A 25,842-nucleotide genomic window follows, 5' to 3' on the forward strand; every position below is an offset into this window, starting at 1 on the left:
CGAATGAAGAAATTCTCATTGTCCCTCTGTTGAGTTATACCCAGAGGCATACCCAACCCGAGCCTGGAGCTGCTAAAATCGAAAGAAAGTGACTGGAGTGAGGGCGAGTGAATGTATGGATGCAGGGAGGTTTGTGTGCACAAAGTAGCTGTCAATCGCAGAGCAGGGTGGCCCTTGGGACTTAATGTGGCCATGGTCATAAGAAGGCAGCGTATGGCTGGATGGTTGCTTCATTCTTGATAGAGTTGTGCGAGACATACTTCTGTTCTCGACTAAAATGCTCATGACCTCAAGACCTTAATGTTCCACCCTCCTCGTTTGCTCTTCAATGTTTCGACTGTCAGTGAAGGAATCTAGCAGTTTCGAGCCAGGCACAGTCCTACAGCTGTTTTGCTCGCCCAGTAATGGAATACTTCATTACAAAAGCACATTTACAATAGCATTGATAACAAGCTCGCCTATAGACAGTAGATCAGTCTATGGTACTGGACTCAGTCCTGGCAGACCTGCTTCCACAATCAGGCACTTGTGATTCCCAGGAACTTGTGGTCTGAAGTGCACCACTGATGGAGACTTCACTTGCAGCAACATGTGGATATTTCTGGCCTTGGGAGAGAGATTCAAATCAGACACATCATTCAAGGTGACTTAACAATGGATTATCGGTGCTCATGTGCCCGCCTGGTATGTATTGCTTTTCAAACCAACGCTGCCTAGCACCCTGCATCAAACCCAAACCCTTCAAATACTTTAATAGATAATTGTTAAATTCACAATTTTGAACATCCCATTTGTATGATTTTTAGCCAGTTGCCTACAAATGCAGATCAATAAAATGAGAATTATTATTGTCTTGTAATGGAAGGACGTTGGCACGACGTATAGTTCGAAATATTTTTATCTCTTTAGGACTCATCACAACGTTTGTTGAATAGGGGTACATTGCGAGAGAGGCTTCCTAGGAAGTTTCAGTGATGATATTCATGGTGCTTGCCACGAAAACCCTTGTGGAGCAAAAGTCGCGCTCAGCAATAGCCGAGCACCAATTTATCAGAGGGATTCTAAATGTGAGGTAAAAGCATATATAGGAAACCCTGCTTTGCAATCCCATCTTGTGAATAGCAGGACTGCGATGGCTTCGTGAAAAAGAGTAGTTTGCAAAAGTGTATCTGATCGATGTCGCTACAGAAATATGAAGTGTTGGGATGGATTCAGAACCGGTGCTCGCTCCAGTAAGACTGCGTTCTTTCATGCATTCAAGTCCAATTTGTCGTAAATGTGGCAATATATTCACAACTCTTCCCATGGATCTCTGGGTTTGTGGATAGGGTCATATGTGTCTATGCCAAAAGAAACTTAAAACTGGACTCTACACGCTGCACAGAGCAGACAATACCATCAGGGGAAAGATGGTAATGATGGGTCCTCGCCAAGAAGACAGGGTGGTCATGCACCAAAAAAGTAAACAAAATAAAAACCCAAACATGAAAAATCTTTGTGGCAGGACTTGCTTTGCAATTTTAAGAGATTCTTGTTTTTACCAATTGGAATAACACCACATGACCCGTTGTGGAATACTGAAGAGGAAACTAAGAGGTTTTATCCCATCCGTTTATGTAATGACAAGTGCTTTATGAGGCCTCAAGACTTGCAGAAATGTGAGCAGGTTGGTCTATCGCTTCACAGCTGCATACTCCACAAAATCATCGTTGACATTCCGACTCTCTGATCCATTCGTTGTGGGGCGGTTAAATTTCAGATCTGTGGCATAAATGGTCTCTTCCTCTTGCTGCTAGAAACAGGAAAGAAAGACATGAATAAACGGATTTTCAGAGTATACCACAGCAATCACTGTTCACTGTAACTTTGACCTCTTTTGTTAAAGAAATATGCCCAGTGCAGGTTGGAATAGGAACTCTTTGAGAAGTATAAATGTGTTTGTTGTTATGGTTACTTGAAGTCTTTGTTGACTTGCCCACATGAAATTTCCGTCACATAATGTTATTGTCGTAATCTGCAATATCAAATCCAGGTTGTGCATAGTGTTGCTTTGTTAAGGAGATGCATATCTTTTTCATACCCCAAAGATTCAAGGAAAACAAAAGTTATGATTAAGTTCATATTATGGGTTCAACTTAAAACCCCAAAATGACTCACTCCCCAGTTATTGCCAGAAACACAACCATAAGTAGATGACAGTGCATTGCTGATGACCTTATTAACGCTACATATGACATCATAAATCACGCCAGTGATGATGTCACTGGTGAGATCACATATTAATGTACCACATTTACTACAGAACATTCCATTAAAAGTTTAGTGTTATTCTCAATGTGACAAGACCAGATCTGCAGCAACTATGCAGGTGGAAAACAGCTGGTAACAAAATACGCACTTGGTGCCACTTGCTCGAAATTGTGTGTGCTTAAACTTTAATAAAGGTTATTACCACTGGTCAGAGTTTTAAGTGGGATGAAAAAACTGTGGGTTTTGTCAAAGGGGCGTGGCCAATGTAATTAAGGGCGGGGCTTAAAAATAGGCCTGGGCAAAGCACTACGCATCGCTCACATAGTTTGCGAACTTTGCGCAACTTCGCACTACGCGAACTGCACCTAGCACAGTGCGAACACACGTAGCGTAGTGCAGCGGTCATTTTTTGCTTGCTCGCGGTCCTCAACGCCAAGTCGGCGACCGCGAGCAAGCAAAATGACATCCTGGTGAGACTTTTTCCTCCTTCGCGATCAGCAACATCAAGTTGCCGATCGCGAGCGTGGAAAATAAACCTCCCTGCAAGATTCTGAATGATGGGAGGTCTGGTTTCTCATTGCAAGTGGTCGCATATGCTCATGACTGCTCACAATGAGAAACTACCAGGCCGCGTAGAGAAAACTGCAGCTCGAGTAAAAATCTCCTCGAGCGGCAGAAAGCTATAGCTCGCACTATGCAAGATGCCGTTTTCTATTTTTGAACAGTGCCAGATGCATATCCACACTATGGAATAATTGAAAACGGCATCTTGCACAGCGCGAACATGCTACTACGCAGTTCGCGTAGTGCTACGCGTAGCTCACGTACTGCAAAGTGCACTTCGCGTAGCTTCGCAAAGCGCTACTTCGCAAACTAGGTCCAGCCCTACTTAAAAACAGGTAAGCAAAAATCTGTGCTCAGCATAGTGTCGCCAGACTTGTATTTTGCTGTTTCTGTCAATGTATCCAGATATATGATACAACAAATAACATAATACTTACAACAAGTCAGGACTATTGGCTTTGTCAATGTGGTTAGTTGCATAAGATGAATAAGCAGCTACTATGGCTTGTATATCATTTTGTAAAAGCTTCCACTTAAAGACCTGGTGACAGCACGATGATGTTGCTGATCCTGAGTTTCAAAAAGAGAAGGGAAATCCAGAGAGAAAATGACTCTCTTTAAAGGATTCCCCTTCCCCTACACGCTCACCTGGCATGACGTCATGAAGTAACTTCTCCACTAGTGAGAAGTGAGCAGTGTAAGCGCATGCACAACCATGTGCCTGCTGTCACTACAGTCTGGAAGAAAATAGACCGCCTGTGCCAGGGCACAAAACAGAGGCCGATAGTTACCCATTTCGAGGCCCCCTTCAAAAAACAACCGTTGCTCAGCGCCAGTGAGACCCAGCCCACTTAAAGCCCGGCCAGCTTTGCACAGTTAATATTATATCCAAACCTCACTAACAGAGATTGTCCAAAATAGGCATGGCTACAGATAATGCCCTACTTTAAAAAAAATTGGAGCAACCAGTTAATATGTATTTATTTGTGAGTTTTACATAGCGTGAACTTGAACCAAAGGTATCAGAGTGCTTTACCTAGTATGCACAACAATAATAAAATGCGATGCAAAGAGAGTAGCTAGAGATACACAGTAACGGTAAAAATAAATGCTCAAAGTATGACATTACTTGTGGGCACCCCCTACAAAGCAATCCAAATAGCACAGTAGCATTAATTGCAGGGTCACTGCAGGTTTTTGCCTTCCTTTTCTGAACCATTTTTTGTTGTCTTTAGGACTCTGCACACTTAAGTCCTGCTAATCAGCAGTAAAGTGCTTGTGCTCTCACTAATAAACATGGTTGGTCTGCACCTGATTGGTCCATTTAATGTACTTTAAGTCCCTAGTAAGTGGTACTAAATAAACTCAGGTCTCTAAATTAAATGCTACAAGTGGGCTGCCGTATTTTCTGTGGCACCCACTAAAAAAGAACTGTAAAACAAGTCTCAGGTCTGGTCTGACACAGCAGCCTGTAGTACAGTTTAAAGTGCTATTTCGACCTAGCAAAACAAACCTTTATCCAGGCCTAAACATTCTTCTTTAATACTGTTAGACCTGACACCCTTGGCGTGGTTTTCCCCTATCTTTTTGCCTCTGCCTCCTGTATTTTTGATGCTGTGCTGGATTTCGTTTTTGCTGGTTTCGATGCTTTGGACACTCTGCCACTGCTGATCAGTGCCAGAGTGTAAGTGCTCCCTATGTAAATTATTATATTGATTGGATGTACCGGATTGGCATATTTGTATCACCATGAAGTCCCTAGTAAAGTGCACTGTGTGTGCCAGGGCTGGTGGTGACAGATGCTACTAGTGGACCTGCAGCGCTGATTGCGCCACCCACATAAGTAGCCCTAAAATGGTGTCTCAGGCCTGCCACCTCAGTGCCTGTGTGCAGTCAGTGGACTGCCATGTCCGCCTGGCCAGTGTCCCCACTGGCTGGGCCAAACCCTTCCCTATCTGTGCACATCAGTCACCCCTATGGAAGGCTCAAGGTACCCCCCTGGGCAGGGTGCAGTGTATAGGTAAGGTAGAGCATGTACTAGTGCAGGTAACATGCTCTGGTAGTGAGCAGCAGCTATTTTGTGTGCTCACTGCTGCAAGGTTATCGTGCTCCATAGACTAACATGGGGGAGGCTGGTCCCAATGGATACCAGCCTATCTTTCCATAGGATCAAGATGGGACATAAGTGATTGATATCCCTGAACTCAGAATGTAATAACACACTTTTAGAAAAGGTTGTTTTTAAATTCTGTGTTTGAGAACAGTACTTTTAGAAAGTGGCTGTTCTCTTGTCTAACCTTTCTGTGTGCCTGGGCCTGCTTGTGGATTGACTGTCTGGTTTGAGGGTGACAGGGGCTGGGGAGCCCCCAGGAGGTTGTCTGAGTCAGCCCGTGGTTGAATGACTGCATCTGCAACTAGAGTGGTGGGAGGAGATAGCACCTGGGAATGAAAAGGGCTGTGCTTGCCTGCCACAATGCTGGCTACACCTCCTGCTGGGCGACTGTCACCTCTGCCCCTCACACTGAAAAGAAGGAAGAAGCCAGGAAGCCCAAGTGCTACAGCAACACCCAGAACTGGTTTAGACCGGGCTCAGGGCCCACTTGCACAAAGACTTCAAAGACTTTTAGGGGTATAAGAGAAGGACCCCTGACAACAGAAAATCAGATTCTACAATCAAGAGGAACCTCTGCTGGAAGAAGGACCGCTGAAGAACTGAAGGAAGATTGCCTTGCTGTGTGCTCTAAGGGCTGACCTGTTCTGCTGTTCAACTGAAGCTGAAGAGAGGAGGGACTTTGCTGTGTGCTGTGACCCTGCCTGCATGACCTACAAAGACTTTGTTGTGTGCTGTGTCTTCTAACTGAATCTCCAAGGGCCTGAGAAGAGCTGGCTTCTGTCCTGACACCCAGGGTTAAAAGGTTCCCAAGCATTGCCAAACTGCTGTAAAAGATCGTGTGGTGCCTTGACCCCAGCGCGTGTTTCTGACTGCTGGCCATGGGAGAAGATCGATGCAATCATCGGCACATAGTCTGGAGTGACCGGAGGATCGTGTCACCTCCCTGTGGCAATAATCACCCTCCACGCACTGCTGGCCTTGTGGGTGGTCTAGTTACGACCTGTGGCCCTGAAAATCCATTGCCGCCGTTCCCCCACCGCTGCCCGGGGCAAGAAACACCCTTCGAAGTTGCCATCCCTGGCCGGAGCTGCAGAGACAGAGAACGAAGCCGCCGCGCTCCCATTGGCCAAAGAGAACGAGCCCCCTCGGTGAACGCCGCGCTGGGATTGGCCCAGTCCCGCCACGTCATCACCAAGGCCGCGCATTTATTGGTTGCCGGCCTTCGCATCATCTGGGGCTCGTCCCGGGAGCCGCACTGCCATTGGCTGACTCCCGGGCATCTGTGGAGGCTCGCCGTGAGGGCCGCGACCGGATTGGTCCACGTCATCGGGACATCCCTGGAAGCCGCCGAGAGCTGTGTGGGAAGAAGAACCTCGGGGGAGCTGCACCCGGGCCATCTGAGTGACCCACTCCCGCCGAGGGAGTAATGAGTGTGCCCAGCGCCCCTGGCCTGCGTCCCCGAAGAACAGTGCTGCTCGATCTCCCCGCCGCTCGCTGGATTGTCGAGAGCGGGCGGGAGAGCAGTCGGGACCGGCCGGGGCTGTTCCTGGAGGCCCGCCCACGCCGAGGCTTCAAGAGTGAGCGCAACGGTGAGGAGAACGGGGTAGCACCCCGCTAGAGTCAGCGAAGAGCTGATTTGAGCCTATAATACAGTGGCATTGTTTTTGGTGCTAATTTAAAGACACTTGAGACTGTTTACATTAAGAACTTCCTAACAATTTAGGCGCAACCATCAAGATTACGTGCAACCTTTGGTGAAAGAGCAATCACCTTGTAACTGTTTATTTTTACAGCTGCAACTAGATAAAGCTATATTTTTATATATACTTACCTGTGTGGTCTCAGTTTGTGGTGGATTTGGGGTCATTGTTCGTGTTAAGTGCAAATATTGAACACATTGCCTTGGGGATAAGCCTGTCTGTGCGTGCCAAGCTACCTAGGGAGTGAGTAGGGGTTATCTACAGTGTGTATTTCTTCACCCTGACTAGAAGCAAGGGTCCCTACGTGGTCAAAGGTACTTACCTCTGCCAACTAGAGACCCCCAGATCTAACAAATACCTAATATTACACCTGTGGTAAGCCTTAGAGGCACACAGGGCAGTGTGCATGGTATTTAAAAAGTAGGACATGCATGCTTAGGTTTTTGTCCCAATGGTGTAATAATCCTAAGGTTGTTTTTCACTGTAGCAAGGATATCTCTCCCATAAACTATCACAAATTTACCTTATAACACCTAATAAGTGATAGCTTCAGTCTGGGGCTTCTTCCACTCATTCAAATTGTATTTTTAAATCCTCTTTGATGGTAAATTTAGATTTTTAATTACTATTCTATATATAAGCCTATACCTCGGATTTTTTAAGCTTAAGCAATTTTTAGCTTAAAGGATTAACACACCATTTATAGATTAATCCTGGTATATTTATTCAAACCTTTTACTTTATATTTCAAATTTTCTTTTCTCAAACATCAATAAATGGAGTTCAAAAACATTGTCACTTTATAGCTGCATTCAAAACCAATTCACATATAAATATAAAACACATCGAGCTCTACAATACATTGTCAAAAAATGACTTGTGCTTAACAAAACCAGTGTCTCAAAAACAAGTTTAAATCAAAATGGTGAATAAACAGTATTCAAATATAAGCCGTATGGACAACAACAACTTCCAGCTTATTGCCCTAATACTAGTTTTCAAATAGGTATCCTACTTTATTCTGAACCAAAAATCATCCTCTATTTATTACATTTTTTGAAAAACCATTCAGTCCTTATTCACAAAGTGGGATTGAACTAGCACTCTTCAACATTTGGAGAATATATGGGGAATATGCAGACGCGTTTCAATTCCTGATATTTCTTAACAGGATTCTCATCAGGGCTTTTGTTCTTATTTGTGCTGTTTTCTGATTCAGAAGGTATCATCTATTCTGTGGGCCATTAGATAGAACAGATCTCTCATGTAATTCCTAGTTAACTCATTACTTTCTTTTGACAGCCCAGTGTTTTGCTCTGTGGGACGTTTCTCAGTAAAACAAGCCTCTGTCCGTCTTTCCTGCTTAAACTTTTCAAGGCTGCAGACGCTCCGTGTCTTTTTTGCATCAATTGAAGCTTGAAGACACCGTTTTTACTTTGCCACGTGGGCCTCTCACAATCGCATTTTCAGGGATTTCTCGACCAGCTTGCTATGACAAATTCATTAGGTTGTGGCATGGGCAAAGCACTACGCTACGTGTCTTCAAGCTTCAATTGATTCAAAAAAGACAGAGCGTCTGCAGCCTTGAAAATTTTAAGCAGGAAAGACGGACAGAATGGTTTTAAAAAAATAAAAAAAAAAAAATCGAGGTTGACTTTTGGTTCAAAATAAAGTAGGATACCTATTTGAAAACTAGTATTAGGGCAAAAAGCTAGAAGTTGTTGTTGTCCATACAGCTTATTTTTGAATACTGGTTATTCACAATTTTGATTGAAACTTGTTTGTGTGACACTGTTTTTTTTAAGCACAAGTCATTTGTTTTGACAATGTATTGTAGAGCACGATTTGTTTCAAATTTATATGTGAATTCGTTTTAAATGCAGCTATGAAGTGAAAATGTTTTTGTACTCCATGTATTTATGTTTGAGAAAAGAAAATTAGAAATATAAAGTAAAAGGTATGAATAAATATAGCAGGATTAATCTATAGAAGAAGTGTTAATCATTTAAGCTAAAAATTGTTTAAGCTTAAAAGATCCGAGGTACAGGCTTATCCCTGGTTGCTTCAGAATTTAACAGCCCTGCCTATCCCTTGTCCCGTGGGCCTAACTCCCTTTAATTTTTGAAACTTTTAGAAAACTGGCATTTTTCTGCATGAACCAAATGTGCTTTTTTGGCAGTGTCCACGGTCACATGACTTTTAATCAGACACCCCAGGATATAGCGGCATAGATTAACAAATTTAGCGGCACAGATATGGATATTTAGCGGCACAAATATGGAAATTTAGCGGCATTTTTGCGGCACTTTATTTTACTTGTAATCATTTATTTTCAGCCTTAAATCATTGTAAACTGACTTAGTAGAGTATTTAACTTTGAATTAGGCTTTATAAACGGTCCAAGGGAGTTTTTGTTGCTATATCCTCCTTTGTGATAAAATTCTGGAGCATAGACTCAGTCAAGCACAATAGCACAGGGAGACCCCGGAGACACCCCAGACCATGGAGACGTCAATTCCTCACCCTCTGTTCCAACAACAATGCTGTTCAAGGAAAGAGTTGAAAGCACTACTGGCCCACTCTGTAAAGTGATGCTAATGCTAGTGGTGCTAACCCTAGAACCACACTCAGAGGTACCCTCATCTACAGGCCTCCAGGAACCCGCACTCAATTCAGCGATGACATCACTGACTTCATCAGCCCACATGCCCTCACCTCCGAGAACTACATTCTATTAGGAGACCTCAACTTCCACCTTGAAAACAAACACGACTGCAACACCAACTCCCTTCTGGACCACCTGGCCAATCTCGGACTCAAACAACTTGTCGACACCCCCACCCATGTAGCCGGGCACACGCTCGACCCTATCTTCACCTCCAGCAAGCACATTTCCTTCGACCTTACCACAGCTCTCCATTGGACGGACCACAGCTGTGTTCACTTCAGCTACAAAACCACCTTGACCCACAACCGCCCACAACCTATTCCTCTGAGAAACTGGAACAAAATCACCTCCGACCAACTCCTCACATCACTCAACCAAAACCCTCCCACCCTTTCATTGGACCCTAACCAAGCGGCCACCAAACTCAAGCAATGGATCACCCACAGCGCTGACGCATTAGCACCCCTGAAAAAGCACCAGATCAATTCAGGCAGCAAAAAGGCTCCCTGGTTCAATGATGACCTTAAAAAATCCAAGAAGCTATGCCGCACCCTAGAGAAAACATGGAGAAAAAACCCAACCACCGACAACATGGCCACCCTCAAGGCAGCCACCCACAAACACCACCAGTTGATTAGATCCACCAAGAAATCAGCATTCAAGGATCGTCTCGACAACAACGCCCATAACAGCAAGGAACCTTTCAACATCGTCAAAGAATTCACCAACCCCGCCGCAGCATCTAACGACATCACTCCCTCCCAAGACCTCTGCGATGTGTTATCCTCCTTCTTCTACAACAAAATTGCTGACATTTACAACAGCTTCGAGAACACTCCCTGCGAACAACCATCCCCACCCCCCTCAGACCCCACATCGCCAACTAACAACCTCAGCGCCTGGAACGGAATCACCACCGAAGACACCATCCGCCTAATGAACTCAATCCACTCTGGCTCGCCAACCGACCCCTGCCCCCACCACATCTTCAACAAAGCTGACTCCGTCATCGCACCCCATCTCCGTGATGTCATCAACTGCTCGTTCAACTCTGCCACCTTCCCAGAAAGCTGTAAACACGCCGAACTCAGCGCCCTCTTGAAGAAACCCACAGCGGACCCCTCTGAACTTAAAAACTACCGACCCATATCCCTCCTCCCCTTCCCCGCCAAAGTCATTGAGAAAGCCGTCAACAGCCAGCTCGCCGCCCTCCTTGAATCCAACAACTCCCTCGATCCCTCTCAGTCTGGATTTCGAGCCAAACACAGCACCGAAACCGCCCTCATTGCAGCGACTGACGACATCCATACTGGACAACGGAGAAACAGTGGCCCTCATTCTACTCGATCTCTCCGCCGCTTTCGACACAGTCTGCCACAGCACCCTTATGCAACGCCTCAGCAACATCGGCATACAAGGAAAAGCCTTGGACTGGATCATCTCATTCCTCGCCGGGAGAACTCAAAGAGTCCGACTTCCCCCATTCAACTCAGAGGCCACTGAAGTCATCTGCGGAGTACCACAAGGATCCTCACTCAGTCCCACCCTCTTCAACGTTTACATGAGTCCACTCGCCTCCATCGCGCATCAACACAACCTTAACATCATCTCTTACGCCGACGACACCCAGTTAATCCTTTCCCTCACCAAAGACCCTAACACCGCCAAAACTAATCTTCACGAAGGCATGAAAGAGGTAGCCAAATGGATGAAACATAGCTGCCTAAAACTCAACTCAGACAAAACAGAGGTGCTCATCCTAGGATCTTCCCCCTCTGCCTGGGACGACTCTTGGTGGCCTTCCGCTCTGAGCACAGCACCCACAGACCACGCACGTAACCTGGGCTTCATCCTAGACTCCTCTCTCTCGATGTCCAGACAAGTCAACACAGTCTCATCCTCCTGCTTCTCCGTACTGCGTATTCTCAAAAAGATCTTCTGCTGGATCCCCCTCGAAACAAGAAAGACTGTCACCCACGCACTGGTCATGAGCCGACTGGATTATGGTAACACACTATACGCCGGAATCTCAGCAAAATTACAGAAAAAACTCCAACGTCTCCAAAACGCATCAGCGAGACTCATATTGGACATCCCTCGCCAAGATCACATCACCGGACACCTAAAAGACCTCCACTGGCTTCCCGTCAACAAGAGAATTACATTCCGTCTTCTTACCCACGCACACAAGGCCCCACTGCAAACTTGGACATGAATGCCTCAACACTCGACCGTCCTTCTACACACCCACCCGCCAACTCAGATCGTCCAATCAAGCCCTCGCCGCAGTCCCGCGCATCTGAAAATCCACCATGGGTGCCAGATCCTTCTCCTTCCTGGCGGCCAAGACCTGGAACTCACTCCCCACTCACCTCCGCCTTACTCAAAACCACATCTCCTTCAGAAAAGAACTTAAAACCTGGCTATTCGACAAAAATGTAACCCCCCTTCCCCAAGCGCCTTGAGACCCCCTGGGTGAGTAGTGCGCTATATAAATTCATGAACTTAACCTTGAACTTGAATGTGTTTGCGTGTGACATAAAACACTCTGGTCACTTTGCAACCACTATGTCTAGTTGCATGTAGTAACTTTTCATATATTTTTTTTTTATTTATTCACCGCTTCTGTCCTGAGGCTCGAACATAAAATGTCAGAGAAAGACATTTCCAACAAAATGTTTATTTCTTTTTTGGATCCATTTCACATGCGAACGAATGAAAGAAAGGAAAGAGAGGCAAGAACCGCTTGCTGAAGTCACTGTTTTCCTTCAGCAGTCTTGGACGAGGGAGCACATGGGGCTGACCCCCTGACCCCTCCCCCTGCTTTCCGTCACCAGGCTGCAGTTGGAACAGAAAATACCAGAGAAAGAAGACTTTTCCAACAAAATTTTCCTTTCCTACTTCGTATCGATTTAATGTGGGAACGGATGAAGGAGAGGAAAGAGAAGGTAAGAACCTCTGGCTGAAGTCATGGTTTCCTTCAGCAAGTTTGGATGACGGGAGAGGAAAGGGAGCTCAATGGCGGGAGGGTGGGTGAAGCCCCCACACCTCCCAGAACATTTAAGTATTTCAGCTTCCAAGAGGAGGATGCTTTGTCATTTCGCAGAAACATTATTCTGCCTATTTAAAAGCCAATGCGTACCGAGCCCTGCGCTCACACTGCCTGGCTTTTTCCGAGACTCGCTAATTCTTCTTCTTCTCCCAAAACGTATTACGGCTGTACGGCACCACCTAGTAATGTGTGCGCGTACAGCCAATAAGATGTCACCATCATTTTTGCAGCCTGCTGGAGACATTTTTAGTGGCCAAAAAGGTCAATATCGTGGTCATCGCGCTCTTCAGCAAATTTCGGGATTATTTTGAGAATCGCGAAATGGCGAAATGCTGTTTAATGTCTCTCCTGTGATGTGCAGTATATTCCTTCAACACCTGGGCATAAAAGAGACCTGCGTTTAGAAGGAGCAGTTCTTCCTTACAGGATGGTTTTGGAGGATTTGTGACCGGCTGATTACACGTAAAAGGACCCTGCCTGCACACATACAAAGGAACCTTACTCAAGGCCTGCCTTTGCTTTTGTCACCCTAGACATTTTGGAGCCTAACCCAGGGGAATGGGAAGAAACAAATAGAACCAGTTTGGGAGTAGGCAAGGGATTGCCTCCACACAAAGGTCGGCACTAGTATAAATGGAGCACTTTCAGAGCCTCTCCTCAGAACACTCCTTGGCCTGTGGATAATTTAGAAGGAATACCCTGCCGTCTGAAGCAGGAAGACTGTGCCTGCTTGGCTCGAAACCAGGGCTCACAGAAGTGACTTTTAGGGTCCATTGGCTTATCTATTTGATCTAAAGGAGCACAGAAAGCTTCCAGAGGCCTCCATGTAACTGCTCAGAAGACCAGCCCCAACTGGACCCGTGGCGCTCTGCTGCTTGCCTCTGTTGGAGTAAGTCCTGATTGCCAAGAGGTGCCCCTCAGGTTTTGGCCCAATGGCTGGCATCATAATTTACTCCTGCTTCAAATCTATAAAATGTGCACTCATGATGAAAGCCCAGGCATTTGGGGCTCTTTGCAATCACAAGCAGGTTGCTTGTGTACAGCAATGGTTGCTGCATATCCTCCCAACAAGAAGTTCCAAAGGTCACCTGCTCTTCATGACAAACAGCCACCTCCTGCATCTCCCGCAGCTGTGAAGCTTTAGCAACAACTGCTCCTTGGGCTGACATTGATCTTGGTGCCCCTGTCAATGCAAAGATCTAGTTCAGACACTTTCTGTGAAAGTGGACATTGAGAAGTTGTACCAGATCCGTGCTCCATCGTAGCATGGTCGACCTGAACTTGTGAGTGACTTTGACCTGGTCCAGTGTGACCAGATGACCAGGAGTGGAGCTTTGTGCTTCTTGTTGCTTTTTTTACCTAACATTTTTAATAGTTATTACTCCAGTTTTACTGTTTGGATTTTTGTCTTTTAAGTGTTATTTTTTTTAAAGTTCACTCTATTTTTCTAAATTTGGGGGGGATTTTTCCTGTGTTGTTTGTTTTCACTTTAGTACTGTTGGAGGGCTGTATAACTACTTTACACATTACCACTACATTAAGCCTAGTTGCTTTTGTGACAAGCTACGAGAGGGTTAAACATAGGTTTATTGAGTGTCTTTTGTGATTCACCCTGACAAGGATTGTGTTTGTGATTTGAGTGGAACTCCAGTCCCTCTTAATTAATAAACCAAACTCTTACACCTCACCTATTCAAGTGGACATCATTGGAGTCTTGTTTCCTGAACCAAAGTCCTTTCCACACCAGCTTTTCAATAGCTGCCTGGTAGAAATGGGATTTCTAGTTGGCTGAGGCTTGCGCCAAAGCCAGGCAGAAACCACTACTCTAGTTAGGGCAAGGGAGTTACACTCCAAAGATAACCACTGCGCACCCCCTTGGCAACGTGACACGAGCAGTAAGGCTGATCCCGGAGGCAATGTGTAAAGCATTTGCGCACGCACCCACCAGCAACAACATCCCAGGCCCCCCTCAAAAGGAACTCCACACAAGGTTATATAAAAAAATAGCCTTTGTATTATCAAAACACATCAGATAGTAATCACACCATATACATTGTGCCAACTGGCACAGGCAATATTTACAAGGGATTATGTACACCTGACAGGGCCACATGGACCACTGTCAGGTTCATCACAAATTGAACTTGGTAAAGGAGAACTAAAACATACAAGTAACAATAGGTCATAGAACGTACGGTCAGTAAACACTGATAATAACTGCACTTGCAACAGTCTGTGCCATGAAATCCTTCATACACAGTATCCCACCAGTCTAACTACATTAGACCCTCACCACCTAAGTAAAACCTTACACTAGGGGCGGAAATCACACAGGGAAGTACAATCTCCCTAACATACCTAAACCGTTGAAACAACCTCCTATGCATACATCATATCTAGAGGCATCAAACACAGGGTGCGCAAAACATACCACACGCAGTACATTTCCTAACACCGAAAGCATTAGCACATAATTCACATCAAGGTCCAGGTTGCGCCACTGCGCCAGAACCTAAACGTTGCAGCTGCCCACTACTTGCTGGGCAGCTGAGGACAAGAACAGGGCGTAAACGCTGCAGCTGGCACTAAGTGCTGTGCAGCTGTGGAAGGCCAAGGTAGGGGCGAAGGAGTGCGACTCACTCCTGAGTCTAAAGACATGTCCCTAGAAAGAAAACCAAAACGGTGCAGCTGCCCACTACTTGCTGGGCAGCTGTGGATCTAAAACTGCGACATGGGCCCTCACTGGCCCTCTGAACAAAGACTGCGCAAAAGGTTGGAGCCCGCTAGGCTCTTGAACAAGAATGTGCAGAATGTGGGAGCCCTCTAGGCTCTAGAACAGTGCTGCCCATTTTGTAGCCCTCTAGGCTTGTAAAACAAATGTGCCCCAGGTGGGAGCCATCTAGGCTCAAGGGATACTTGGGCCTCATGGGAGCCTGCAGGCTCTGAAAATAATCATGTCGCCCTGGGCCACTTGGGCCCTTTTTTTAAATAGGTCCCCCCTTGTGGGAGCGGCCCGCTAGCAGATGGGTCCGCTCTACCTCGGTGCCTCGCTCGGGCACCACACGCACCATCTGCTCCTTCGGGGAGTGGAAGCGGGAATGCCCCCATGTCCCCTGACCCAGTCCTAACTCACCGGGCTGAGTTCGGAGGCGTCTCTCCTTCTCAAGGGCGGCGTCAGTTTCCACAAGGCGGCGGGCAGGCCCCGGCAGTGTGCCTCGCGCCCCCCCCCTACGTAGGACACAGGCGGAGCTTGCGGGGCTCTCTCTCCACTCAAGATCTCTGCCCTCACAGTGCACCACATCTTCACCCGGTCCCCCATCTCGGGATTGGGACTTAGTGTGTGGAGCCTTCATGGCTCCAGGCCAACTCTCCTTCCTGGGCAGCTTCCAATCAGAGCGCAGCGGTGGGCGGGACTTCCCTTTAAAACCAGAAGTCTCGCCCAGCGTCAGGCACTACGGTGCCTGACTTCCTGTTTTCAGCGCGAGGGCCGGGGCGGTGGTTTTTGGGCAGAAAGGAGGGGTGGGCACCCTCGGTACAAAAATAAAACGTGGAAGCAGGGTGGGCACCCGCTAAGGCTCCTATAAACGGGGTGGGAACTCGTAAATAAAAATAATTAAATAGACGGGGTGGGCACCCACAGGGGAGCCATTTCGGGGGGATCCCCACACCAGGGGAATCTTTTCAGGGAAAAGGGCAGCATAGTGCTGCCAAGCTCCAGGGCTCCTTTTCGAGCCAAATCTCAGCGCTCCCAGGGCACCAAAAGGCATCATCACATCCTGGGGCAAAGAAAAGGGAGCAGGAGGCCCCAGCAGTTCTGGGCATCAGGAGGGGCAATGCAGGGCCCAGGGGCCAGCACACAGGGCATTCCATCAAGGAGGCAGCCCCCATGGCGGTCCATCCTAGGCCCCACTAGCAGCAAGCCCCCTCCTGTTAGGATCCAAGCAGGAACTCCAGGTATCCAGGCATCCAGGGGCTGGGCAGGGCCCAGGGAGGCGAGCCTTCCCCAGGGCCCCGGCAGCAGCACGCCCCTGGTAGATTCAAGTCAGGAACAAGAACATTTAACATGAGGTCACAGCCTCTTTTTATACACAGAAAACCTTTGTTGTCAAAGGTGCAGGCAAGGGGCGAACAGACGCAACTGGTTCTTGAGCAATTTATTTTGCTCAGCCCCTCTCCCTATTCACAGGACAGGCCAGGGACATCAGACACCCCACAGGGGGTGGAGCCAACATTGTGGAGGGAAGGCCCAGCCCTATTCAGGTCCCGGGTGCACTCCTCCCTCCCATCAACAAGCAGTACTCCTCATTCACCACCGGGGGGGACCCATCCTGACTCCTGGACCCAGGCACACCAGCCAGCTCCAGCCAATCACAAGCCAGACAGTCAATTCACATTCACTGCACAGACATGCCAACTTCTAGAAGAGGCACTTCCACACTAGACACAAAAATCTGCGCACATCATCGTGCAGCATTTAATCACACGAGTCCGCTCATACCAAACTCGACCCTGCACTCCCCACTCATCAGGAACTACCAGGGACACACATATCCCCCATGCATTCCTATGGGAGGGCGGGCCAATCTCACACACGCACTCAGAGAGCGCACTCACTTTACACTGGGACACAGTGTCAAAGTGCGCAAAGACCAGAAATCACTATAATTATGTAACATTAAAAGGCAAAAAGTTAAGGGGTGAACCTGCCAGAAGGGCCAAGTCCAACACTGCCAGTATTACTTGTATCAAGTAAAAAAGTAATTCCGTTCCAAGGATTTATAAAACACATTGTTATTCTATGTTCCTAGCATTGTCAGTAAGCAAAATCATTAAACGTTGCAGTGCACTAATATAAAGTTGAAGAGTCCGACATTCTGGGTCTTACAGAAAGGTATGTGCTAGACCTGGCATCTTTGGCGTAGTTTCCCCTGTTTTTTTGTCTCTACCCCCTATATTTTTGGCGCTGTGCTGGATTTTCTTTTGCTGGTTAAGATGCTTTGGGCACTTGGCCACTGCTGATCAGTGTCAAAGTGCAAGTGCTCACTGTGTAAATTGTTATTGTAATTGGTTATCCATAATTGGTATATCTGTATCACCCAGAAGTCCCTAGTAAAGTGCACTGAGTGTGCCAGGGCTGGTAATACAAATGCTACTAGTGGGCCTGCAGCACTGATTAAGCCACCCACATGAGTAGCCCTAAAATGATGTCTCAGGCCTGCCACCGGAGCCCATGTTGGTAAACCCTTACCAACAGGCTCCAGGTCTTGATGAATGATGCTGCCCGCTTGATCTTTAGACTTCCTAGGAGGTCTAGAGCCACTCCCCTACTACAAAGCCTACATTGGCTTCCAATTAAAGAGAGAGTGGAATTTAAGAGTTTGTGCACAGCTCATAAGGCAATTTACGGTAAGGCCCCAGCCTATATCAAGGAGCGCCTGCAGCTGTACTGTCCGACGAGATCACTTCGGTCCTCGGACTCGCAGCTGCTGACCTGCTCTCGCTATAGGCTGGCGACGAAGGGAGGGAGAGCTTTTTCAGTACTGGTCCCCCAGTTGTGGAACAGTCTGCCTGGAGGGTTGCGCGAGGAAGGAAACCTCCTAAGATTCCGAAAGAGCTTAAAAACGCTATTGTTTAGGAGAAGCCTGAGCATAGCATAACCGGAATGCTGCTCTTTGCTCTGACTTCGTTATGTTGTTGTCCTGTACCATCTTTTCCTGGCGCTTAGAGGCCTGCAGGTGATTAGGCGCGGTATAAAATTAAAATAACAATAACAATAACATGTGTGCAGTCTGTGAACTGCCATGTCAACCTGGTCAGTGTCCCCACTGACCAGGCCTAACCCTTCCCTTTCTGTAAACATTGGTCACCCCTATGGAAAGCCCAAGTTACCCCCTTGGGCAGGGTGCAGTATATGTGAAAGGTAGAGCATGTACTAGTGCAGGCGACATGCTCTGGTAGTGAATTACAGCCATTTTTGTTTTTCACTATTGTAAAGGCTATCTTGCCCTTAGGCTATCATGGGGAATGCTGGCTACAGCGGTTACCTGCATATCTTCCCATAGAAGTAAGATAGGACATAAACGTATGGTATCCCTGAAATCAGAATTTAATAACATATCTTTTAGGAAATGTGGTTTTTAAATCCTGTGTTTGAGAACCGCACATTTAGAAAGTTGCTGTTCTCTTGTCTGACCTTTCTGTTTGCCTTGGCCTGCTTGTGAATTGCCTGTCTGGTTTGTAAGTGACAGGGGCTGGGGGGCTCCCAGAGGCTGAGTGGGCCATCTCTGGGCTGAATAGCTCCATCTGAATCTAGAGTGGTGGGAGGGGGGAGCACCTGGCCCTGAATAGGGCTGTGCCTGCCTTCCACAATGCTGGCTCCACCTCCTGCTAGGTGGCAGATGACCTTGCCTCTCTCTCTGAAAGGAAAGGAGAGGCCAGGAAAACAAAGTGCTCAAGGAACACACAGAACTGGTTCAGTCCGGGCTCAGAGCCCTCCTGCACAACGGGAACAAAGACTTTTAGGGGTATAAGTACAGGACCTCAGACTACAGAAAATGAGATCATCCTGGAATCAAGAAGGAACCTATGCCAAAGAGAAAGCTGGAAGACTGAAGTAGGAAGACTGTCCTGCTATTGCTATGCTGGACTGACATGCAGTTGCTTTGCTGCCAAGGAAGGGGAAGGACTTTGCTTTATGCTGTGTCCTCTTGCTTGGAGGAATCTCCAAGGGCCTGAAGAAGAGTTGGCTCCCTGTTAAGAAGTCCCAGGAAAAAAAGGACTTCACCCCCAGCTTCCCTGAACTCTGCTGCGAGAGTTCTGTCCTTCCTAGAGTGCTTGGGACAGTTGTGGTGCCTCTGGAAGTTGTACCTGTGTTGGGAAGCTGAAACCAAGATTGTAAAGACCTTCTGCAAGTTGTAACGCATCGCTCGCTTTCGGAGCGCATCCCCGACAGTGCGATGAAATTCCTGCCGCTACGAAGGCCGAGATCGTCGCAGCGCCTGTTGCTGCTGCCATAGTCATCGCATCCTTCATTTGTGGGACGCACCAGTCCGGTGCGGGAAGATTACCATTGCTGCGAGTATCTTCGCAGAGCCTGTCGTCACTAGGTGAGATCGTCGCACTGCTTTCTTGCGGACCGCATCATGTTGCTGCAAGAGTCGTCGCAGAGCCATCGCATTGAGTCGGCCGCGAGAGGAGAAGATCGCCGCTGAGCTGAGCATCATCGATGCACCGGAGATCGTCGCATCGTACCATTTGCGAGCCGCTTCCACCGAAACCTGTGCACCGGAATCCATGCAAGGTATCGCATCCCTCCCCACACAGACCGGAGTCACCGCAACACGCCATCTGTGTCCAGCGGGGTTGTCGCATTGCCTCCCCAGGGTCTCAGGAGTGACGCATTACTTGCTTTTCAACGCTACAGCTTTCACTTGGAACTTTTGTCGTATCTAAAGGTCCTGTTGGCTAAAATGGGACGCAACTGTGGATTATTTTAAAGCAACCTTAAGAACTCTCTTGAAACCATATTCTTAAACTGTGTACGTTGGATTTTTGTTATTTTGGTCTTGTGTAGTTTAGATTAAATACCTTTATTTTTCTAAACTGTTGTGGAGTCAGTTTGTGGTGTTTAGTTTCACTGTGTTACTGTGAGTGTTGGTACAAATACTTTGCACATTGCCTTTGATAAGCCTGACTGCTCGTGCCAAGCTAGCAAGGGGTGAGCACGGCTTATCTAAAGAGTGTATCGTTCTTACCCTGACTAGAAGCAAGGGTCCCTATGTAGACAGTGGTACCTATCTCTGCCAACTAGAGACCCCCAGTTCTAACATTGTTGGTCAGCGGTGGGATCTTGAATTTGTATTTGTACTAGACCCACAGTGACTGGTGTACATCACTAGTGAGTGCAGACCACTACGCCAACGCATACTATGGTTGAGTTTTTGTTGGTTCTATTTTTGAATAACTCTTCAAAGCATCAGGTCTGTGAAAGGAAAGACACCCAGTGGGTAAGCAGAATTGGAGTTTGTCATTGAGGATTTGTATTCCTACAAAGTTACAGAGCAATTCTGCCACATGTCTGAGTGCCCCATAAAGAGCAACTACAGGAAGGATGAGTTGCAGAGAATCTTGAAGGCCTGGTGGGAGGCCCAAGAAGGAAATGATGCAAATGGAAGGGAGGGGTCTCAACCCCATGAACTGCCAGAGGGCAACCCAGGCTCAAGGCCTGGCAGCAACCATTCCAGCAGGGGTCTGACCCCAGAAGAGTTAGACGAGAATCAAAGAGTAAGAGACTATGACTTGGAAGTCATGAGGTTAAAAATTAAGCAATTGGAAATGGAAAAAGATAGAGAAAGAGCGGCGGATAAGAGAAAAAAGGTGGTGGAAGAGAGCAAAAATGCCCGTGCCCTGGAGGAAAAGAATTGCTTTTGGCTCATGAGTTGAGCATGAGGGAACTGGATATCAAGGCCAAGCAGGTGGATTCCAGTTCAAATGGTGGCAGCGCACAGCCAGTGCCAGGGGGTGAAGTATATATTCCCAGGGATTTGGTACAGAATTATAATAGGAGTGAGGATATTTATGCCTGGTTTACTTCTTATGAAATTACATTGAGAATGAATGGTGTGCATGAACAGCATTGGGGGCGGGCCTGTGGAAACATTTTGAGGCTTCTGGGAAGAGTCCTCTAGAGCCCTTAGAGTTAGCAGGTACCATGACCTACCCCAATATGAAGGAGGCCCTATGTCTCCGGTATGGAGGTAATCGAGAGCAGTACAGACTGCAGTTTAGGAACTATAAGAAGAGAGAGTCTGAGACTTGGATGGAGTGTGTGAATTTGTACTCGCGTGCACTGGAAGGTTGGATGAAGGAAATCAAAGCAACTGATTATAAGGGGTTGTTGCATTTAATTAGTTGGAAGCACTTTAGTAATCTTTGTGTTACAGAGCTGCACCAGCATTTTTTAGACTGCAAGCTGACAGACCTCATTGAGCTTGCTAAGGAGGCAGACCACTGGAGCAGTACCAGGGTCCACAGCGGAATTGTGGGTACCACAGCCAAAGGTGGGCAGGGTCCCCAGCAGAAGAGTGGGGGGACAAGGTTAACAAAAAGGAGTTCTCTCAAGGGCCCCAAAATAGTTCCCAGGGAAAGGAGTCCCAACTTCCCAAACCCAAACAGCCATGGCTCCCTAGGGTCAGAAGGGATAACAGAGGCCCCCCTACCTGCTATCACTGCAATGAGGTGGGACATGTTATTAATAGGTGACTTAAGAAACAGCCAGCACCCACTGGTGCTCCAGCCCCAGGGTTAGCAGGAGTAGGATTGGGAGGGGATTTAATTTCCAGTGGGGAGGAGGGGTTAGCAGTCATGACCCATGTCTCTCTAGGAGACCAAGAGATGGTCCAGGATACCTCTCTGCCCCTTAACACTAAGAAATACAGTCAGAAGGTGACCATTAATGGGAGGGAGGGAGAGGCTCTGAGAGACACAGGAGCCAGCTTGACATCCGTGAGGTGTCAGTGGGTGTCTGAAGAGCAGGTCATTCCCAATGTACTCTGCCCAGTAGTTGCAGCGGACAGCTCAGTGCGCCATGCAAAGTGGCGCATGTTCCCTTTGAGTGGAGGGGGGTCTCTGGTCTCTTGGAAGTTGTCGTAAGTGAAGTCTTGCCTGTAGACTGTCTGCTAGGTAATGACCTGGAGAGTTCCCCATGGAAGGATGTGGAACACCAGACTCATCTGGAGATGTTGGGTTTGCCTGCGTGGATCTGCGTGACCATGTGGGCTATGGCAGCCAGTAAGGGTGATTCAGCAGAATTGGAGCCTAAAACAGTGGCCCAGGGACCTGCCAGGAGAGGAGGAGGCAGGGGGCCCGGCAAACCCACCCCAGCTTTTTCAACGGCCCAGGAAGGAGCAGAACCTGAGGGGGATGCCCTGAAGCCTACCGGGGAGCAAGTGGCCGAACTGGGGGACCTACCTGAGCTGACTCATTAGCAGCAAGAAGGTGGCCCCTCCACGGAGGAATTCTGCAAGATGCAGAAAGAGTGTCCTTCCCTCATTGGTGTGTGGCAACAGGCTGCAGACCAGGCAGCAGGTGGAGAGTCCAAGGATCACCTAATTTACTGGGAGGATGAGTTGTTGTACAGTGAGCCTAAGTTCGCTGAGCTCGGTGCAGCCCGTGTGCTGGTGGTACCCAAGTGCTTAAGGAACTTCCTAATGCGTCTGGCTCATGAAGTTCCTCTCTCAGGACATCTGGGGCAAGACAAGACATTCCAAAGGCTTGTCATTCACTTCTTCTGGCCCCAGATGAAGAAGCACGTCGGGACATTTTGTAGATCTTGCCAAACATGTCAGTCAGTGGCAAGAGCGGAGGGAAGTGTCAGGCACCCCTCCAACTCTTTCCTGTGGTGAACACCCCTTTCGAGCAGGTGGGCATCGACATTGTGGGGCCACTGGACCCCAAGACAACCTTTGGCAACAGGTTTATCCTGGTCTTGGTGGATCAAGCCACCCAGTACCCATAAGCTGTCTCTCTTAGGACAATCACAGCCCCCGTGGTGGGCCCTGCATTGATGGGGATCTTTTCCCGTGTGGGGTTCCCCCGAGAGGTGGTCTCCGACCGGGATACCAACTTCATCTCTAGGTACATGAAGTCTCCGTGGGAGGAGTGTGGGGTAACTTATAAGTTCACCACTCCTTACCACCCTCAAGGAAATGGGTTGGTTGAAAGGTTCAACCGCACCCTGAAAGGTATGATTATGGGCCTAGCGGAGCCCATGAGATGGAAGTGGGACGTCTTTCTACCATGCCTGTTTGCCTACAGGGAGGTGCCTCAGAAATCCTTAGGGTTCAGTCCCTTTGAACTCCTGTATGGCCACGCTGTTATAGGACCGCTCATACTGGTGAAGGAGGGGTGGGAGAAATCCTGTGGGAAAACCCCATAGGATGTGTTCAGCTATGTGCTGGCCTTGTGCAACCAGACACAACGCTTCAGGAAGCTCGCGAAGGAGAACCTTGAAGCTAGCCAGGAAGAAATTAAAAGAGGGTACGACCAGAATACCACTCTAGTCGAATTTCAACCTAGGCATAAAGTGTGGGTGATGTCGCCAGTGGAGCCTTGTGCACTCCAAGACAAGTGGACTGGGCCATATGAGGTGGTGGAGCGCAGGAGCAAAGTAACCTATCTGGTTAACTTGAAGACTCCCAGGGAGCCCTGAGAGTCTTGAATGTGAACCGCCTCAAACTACACTTTGAGAGGTCTGAAGTGACAAAGCTCCTGGCTACAGATGCAGGAATGGAAGAGGAAAGGGACCTTCTTAATGACCTCCTGGCAGCCAAGGAGCAGGACAGGCCAGTACATGGTGTGGTCTTCTCGCCCACCCTGACCCCAGAGCAGCAGGGGGACTGTCACCAGTGCTGGGTCAGTTTGCCTCCCTGTTCTCCCTAACCCCAGGTATCACCAATTGGTACGTCCATGATATGGACACTGGAGATAGTTTACCTGTGAAACAGAGGTTTTACAGGGTAGCTGACAAGGTCAGGGCGAGCATCAAGGAAGAGGTTTCCAAGATGTTGGCGCTAGGGGTAATTGAGCCCTCCAGAAGCCCCTGGGCTAGCCCAGTGGCCTTAGTGCCAAAAGCTGCTGCGCCCGGTGCCACTCCAGAACTCTGGTTTTGTGTGGACTACCGTGGGATCAATTCGGTCACCAAGGCTGACACACCATCCCCAGAGCTAATGAGCTCGGGGATCGGTACCTCAGTACGTTTGATTTACTTCTGGGTACTGGCAGATTGCCTTAACTGAGGGGGTCAAAGAGAGGTCTGCGTTCTCCACGCCAGAGGGGCACTTCCAGTGCGGACTCATGCCTTTTGGCTTGAAGAATGCCCCTGCCACATTCCAGAGACTGGTCAACCAGGTACTGACCGTGCTGGAGGAATTCAGCGCTGCATACCTGGATAACATTGCTGTGTTCAGCTCCACGAGGGAGGAACACTTGCAACACCTCTGAAGTGTTGAAGGCTCTGCAAAGGGCAGGCCTCACTATCAAGGCCAGCAAGTGCCAGATAGGGCAGGGATCTGTGATGTTTTAGGGACAACAGGTGGAGGGCGGCCAGGTGGCACCCCTACAGGCAAAGATTGATACCATTCTGGAGCCCCCAAGACTCAGACAGAGGTGAGAGCCTTTTTAGGTCTCACCGGGTATTACAGACGATTTCTCAAGGGGTATGGCACCATTGTTGCCCCTTGACAGAGCTGACTTCAAGGAAGCAGCCCAAGAGAGTGAATTGGACCGAAGCCTGTCAAACTGCTTTTGATGCCCTGAAAACTGCCATGTGTACAGCACCGGTGCTCAAGGCACCTGATTTCCCCAGTGAGTTTGTAGTGCAGACAGACACTTCAGAGCATGGTGTGAGAGCAGTACTCTCACAGATCAACGACGAGGGCGGGGACCAACCTTTAGCTTTCATTAGTAGGAGGATACTACCCAGGGAACAGAGGTGGAGTGCAATTGAAAGGGAAGCATTTGCTATGGTCTGGGCTCTGAAGAAGCTGAGGCCTTACTTGTTTGGAACTCACTTCCGGGTTCAGACAGACCACAGGCCCCTCAGATGGTTAATGCAGATGAGGGGTGAGAACCCAAAACTGTTGAGGTGGTCCATCTCCCTACAGGGAATGGACTTAATGGTGGAACACCGCCCTGGTACAGAGCTCGCCAACGCTGATGGTCTGTCCAGATTCTTCCGCCTTAGTGAAGAGAACTCCCAAGAGGATGGGCAGTTCTACCAAAACTTTCAGCTGGAGGGGACACGTGTTTGACCTGGCAACTTTGGTGTGGTTTACCCTGTCTTTTTGCCTCTACCTCTTGTATTTTTTACACTGTGCTGGATTTCGTTTTTGCTGGTTTAGATGCTTTGGGTACTTGGCCACTGCTGATCAGTGTCAAAGTTCAAGTGCAAATTGTTATTGTAAATCGTTATACATAATTGGTATATATGTATCACCCAAAAGTCCCTAGTAAAGTGCACTGAGTCTGCCAGGGCTGGTAATATAAATGCTACTAGTGGGCCTGCAGCACTGATTGTGCCACTGTGTGTGCCACCTACATGAGCAGCCCTAAACTGGTGTCTCAAGCCTGCCACCATAGCGCCTGTGTGCAGTCTGTAAACTGCCATGTCAACCTGTTCAGAGTCCCCACTGACCAGGCCTAACCCTTCCCTTTCTGTACACATTGGTCACCCCTATGGAAGGCCCAAGGTACCCCCTTGGGCAGGGTGCAGTATATGTGAAAGGTAGAGCATGTACTAGTGCAGGTGACATGCTCTTGTAGTGAATTACAGCCATTTTCGTTTTTCACTATTGTATGGCTATCTTACTCATAGGCTATCATGAGGAATGCTGGCTACAGTGGTTACCTGCATATCTTCCGGTAGGAGAAAGATAGGACATAAAAGTCTGGTATTCCTGAACTCAGAATTTAAAAGCACATCTTTTAGGAAAGGTGG

At 48.0% G+C, this 25,842-nt stretch overlaps 1 protein-coding gene across 5 annotated transcripts in view; it reads right to left on the reverse strand.

Moving 5' to 3' along the window:
- Window positions 1-735: 735 nt before the first annotated feature.
- LOC147701363 (B-cell receptor CD22-like) overlaps window positions 736-25,842 on the reverse strand; it is a 550,058-nt gene continuing 524,951 nt past the window's right edge. For 4 of the 5 annotated variants that reach the window (XM_086930063.1, XM_086930060.1, XM_086930062.1 and 1 more), the window contains one exon: window positions 736-1,792. In XM_086930063.1, coding sequence (XP_086786189.1) covers window positions 1,673-1,792 — 120 coding nt within the window. In that variant the 3' untranslated portion in view covers window positions 736-1,672. The remainder of the gene's footprint in view (window positions 1,793-25,842) is intronic. The other variant, XM_086930061.1, reaches the window with a different exon arrangement.

Source organism: Lissotriton vulgaris, chromosome 7 (genome assembly GCF_964263255.1).
Source record: "Lissotriton vulgaris chromosome 7, aLisVul1.2, whole genome shotgun sequence".
NCBI lineage: Eukaryota > Metazoa > Chordata > Amphibia > Caudata > Salamandridae > Lissotriton > Lissotriton vulgaris.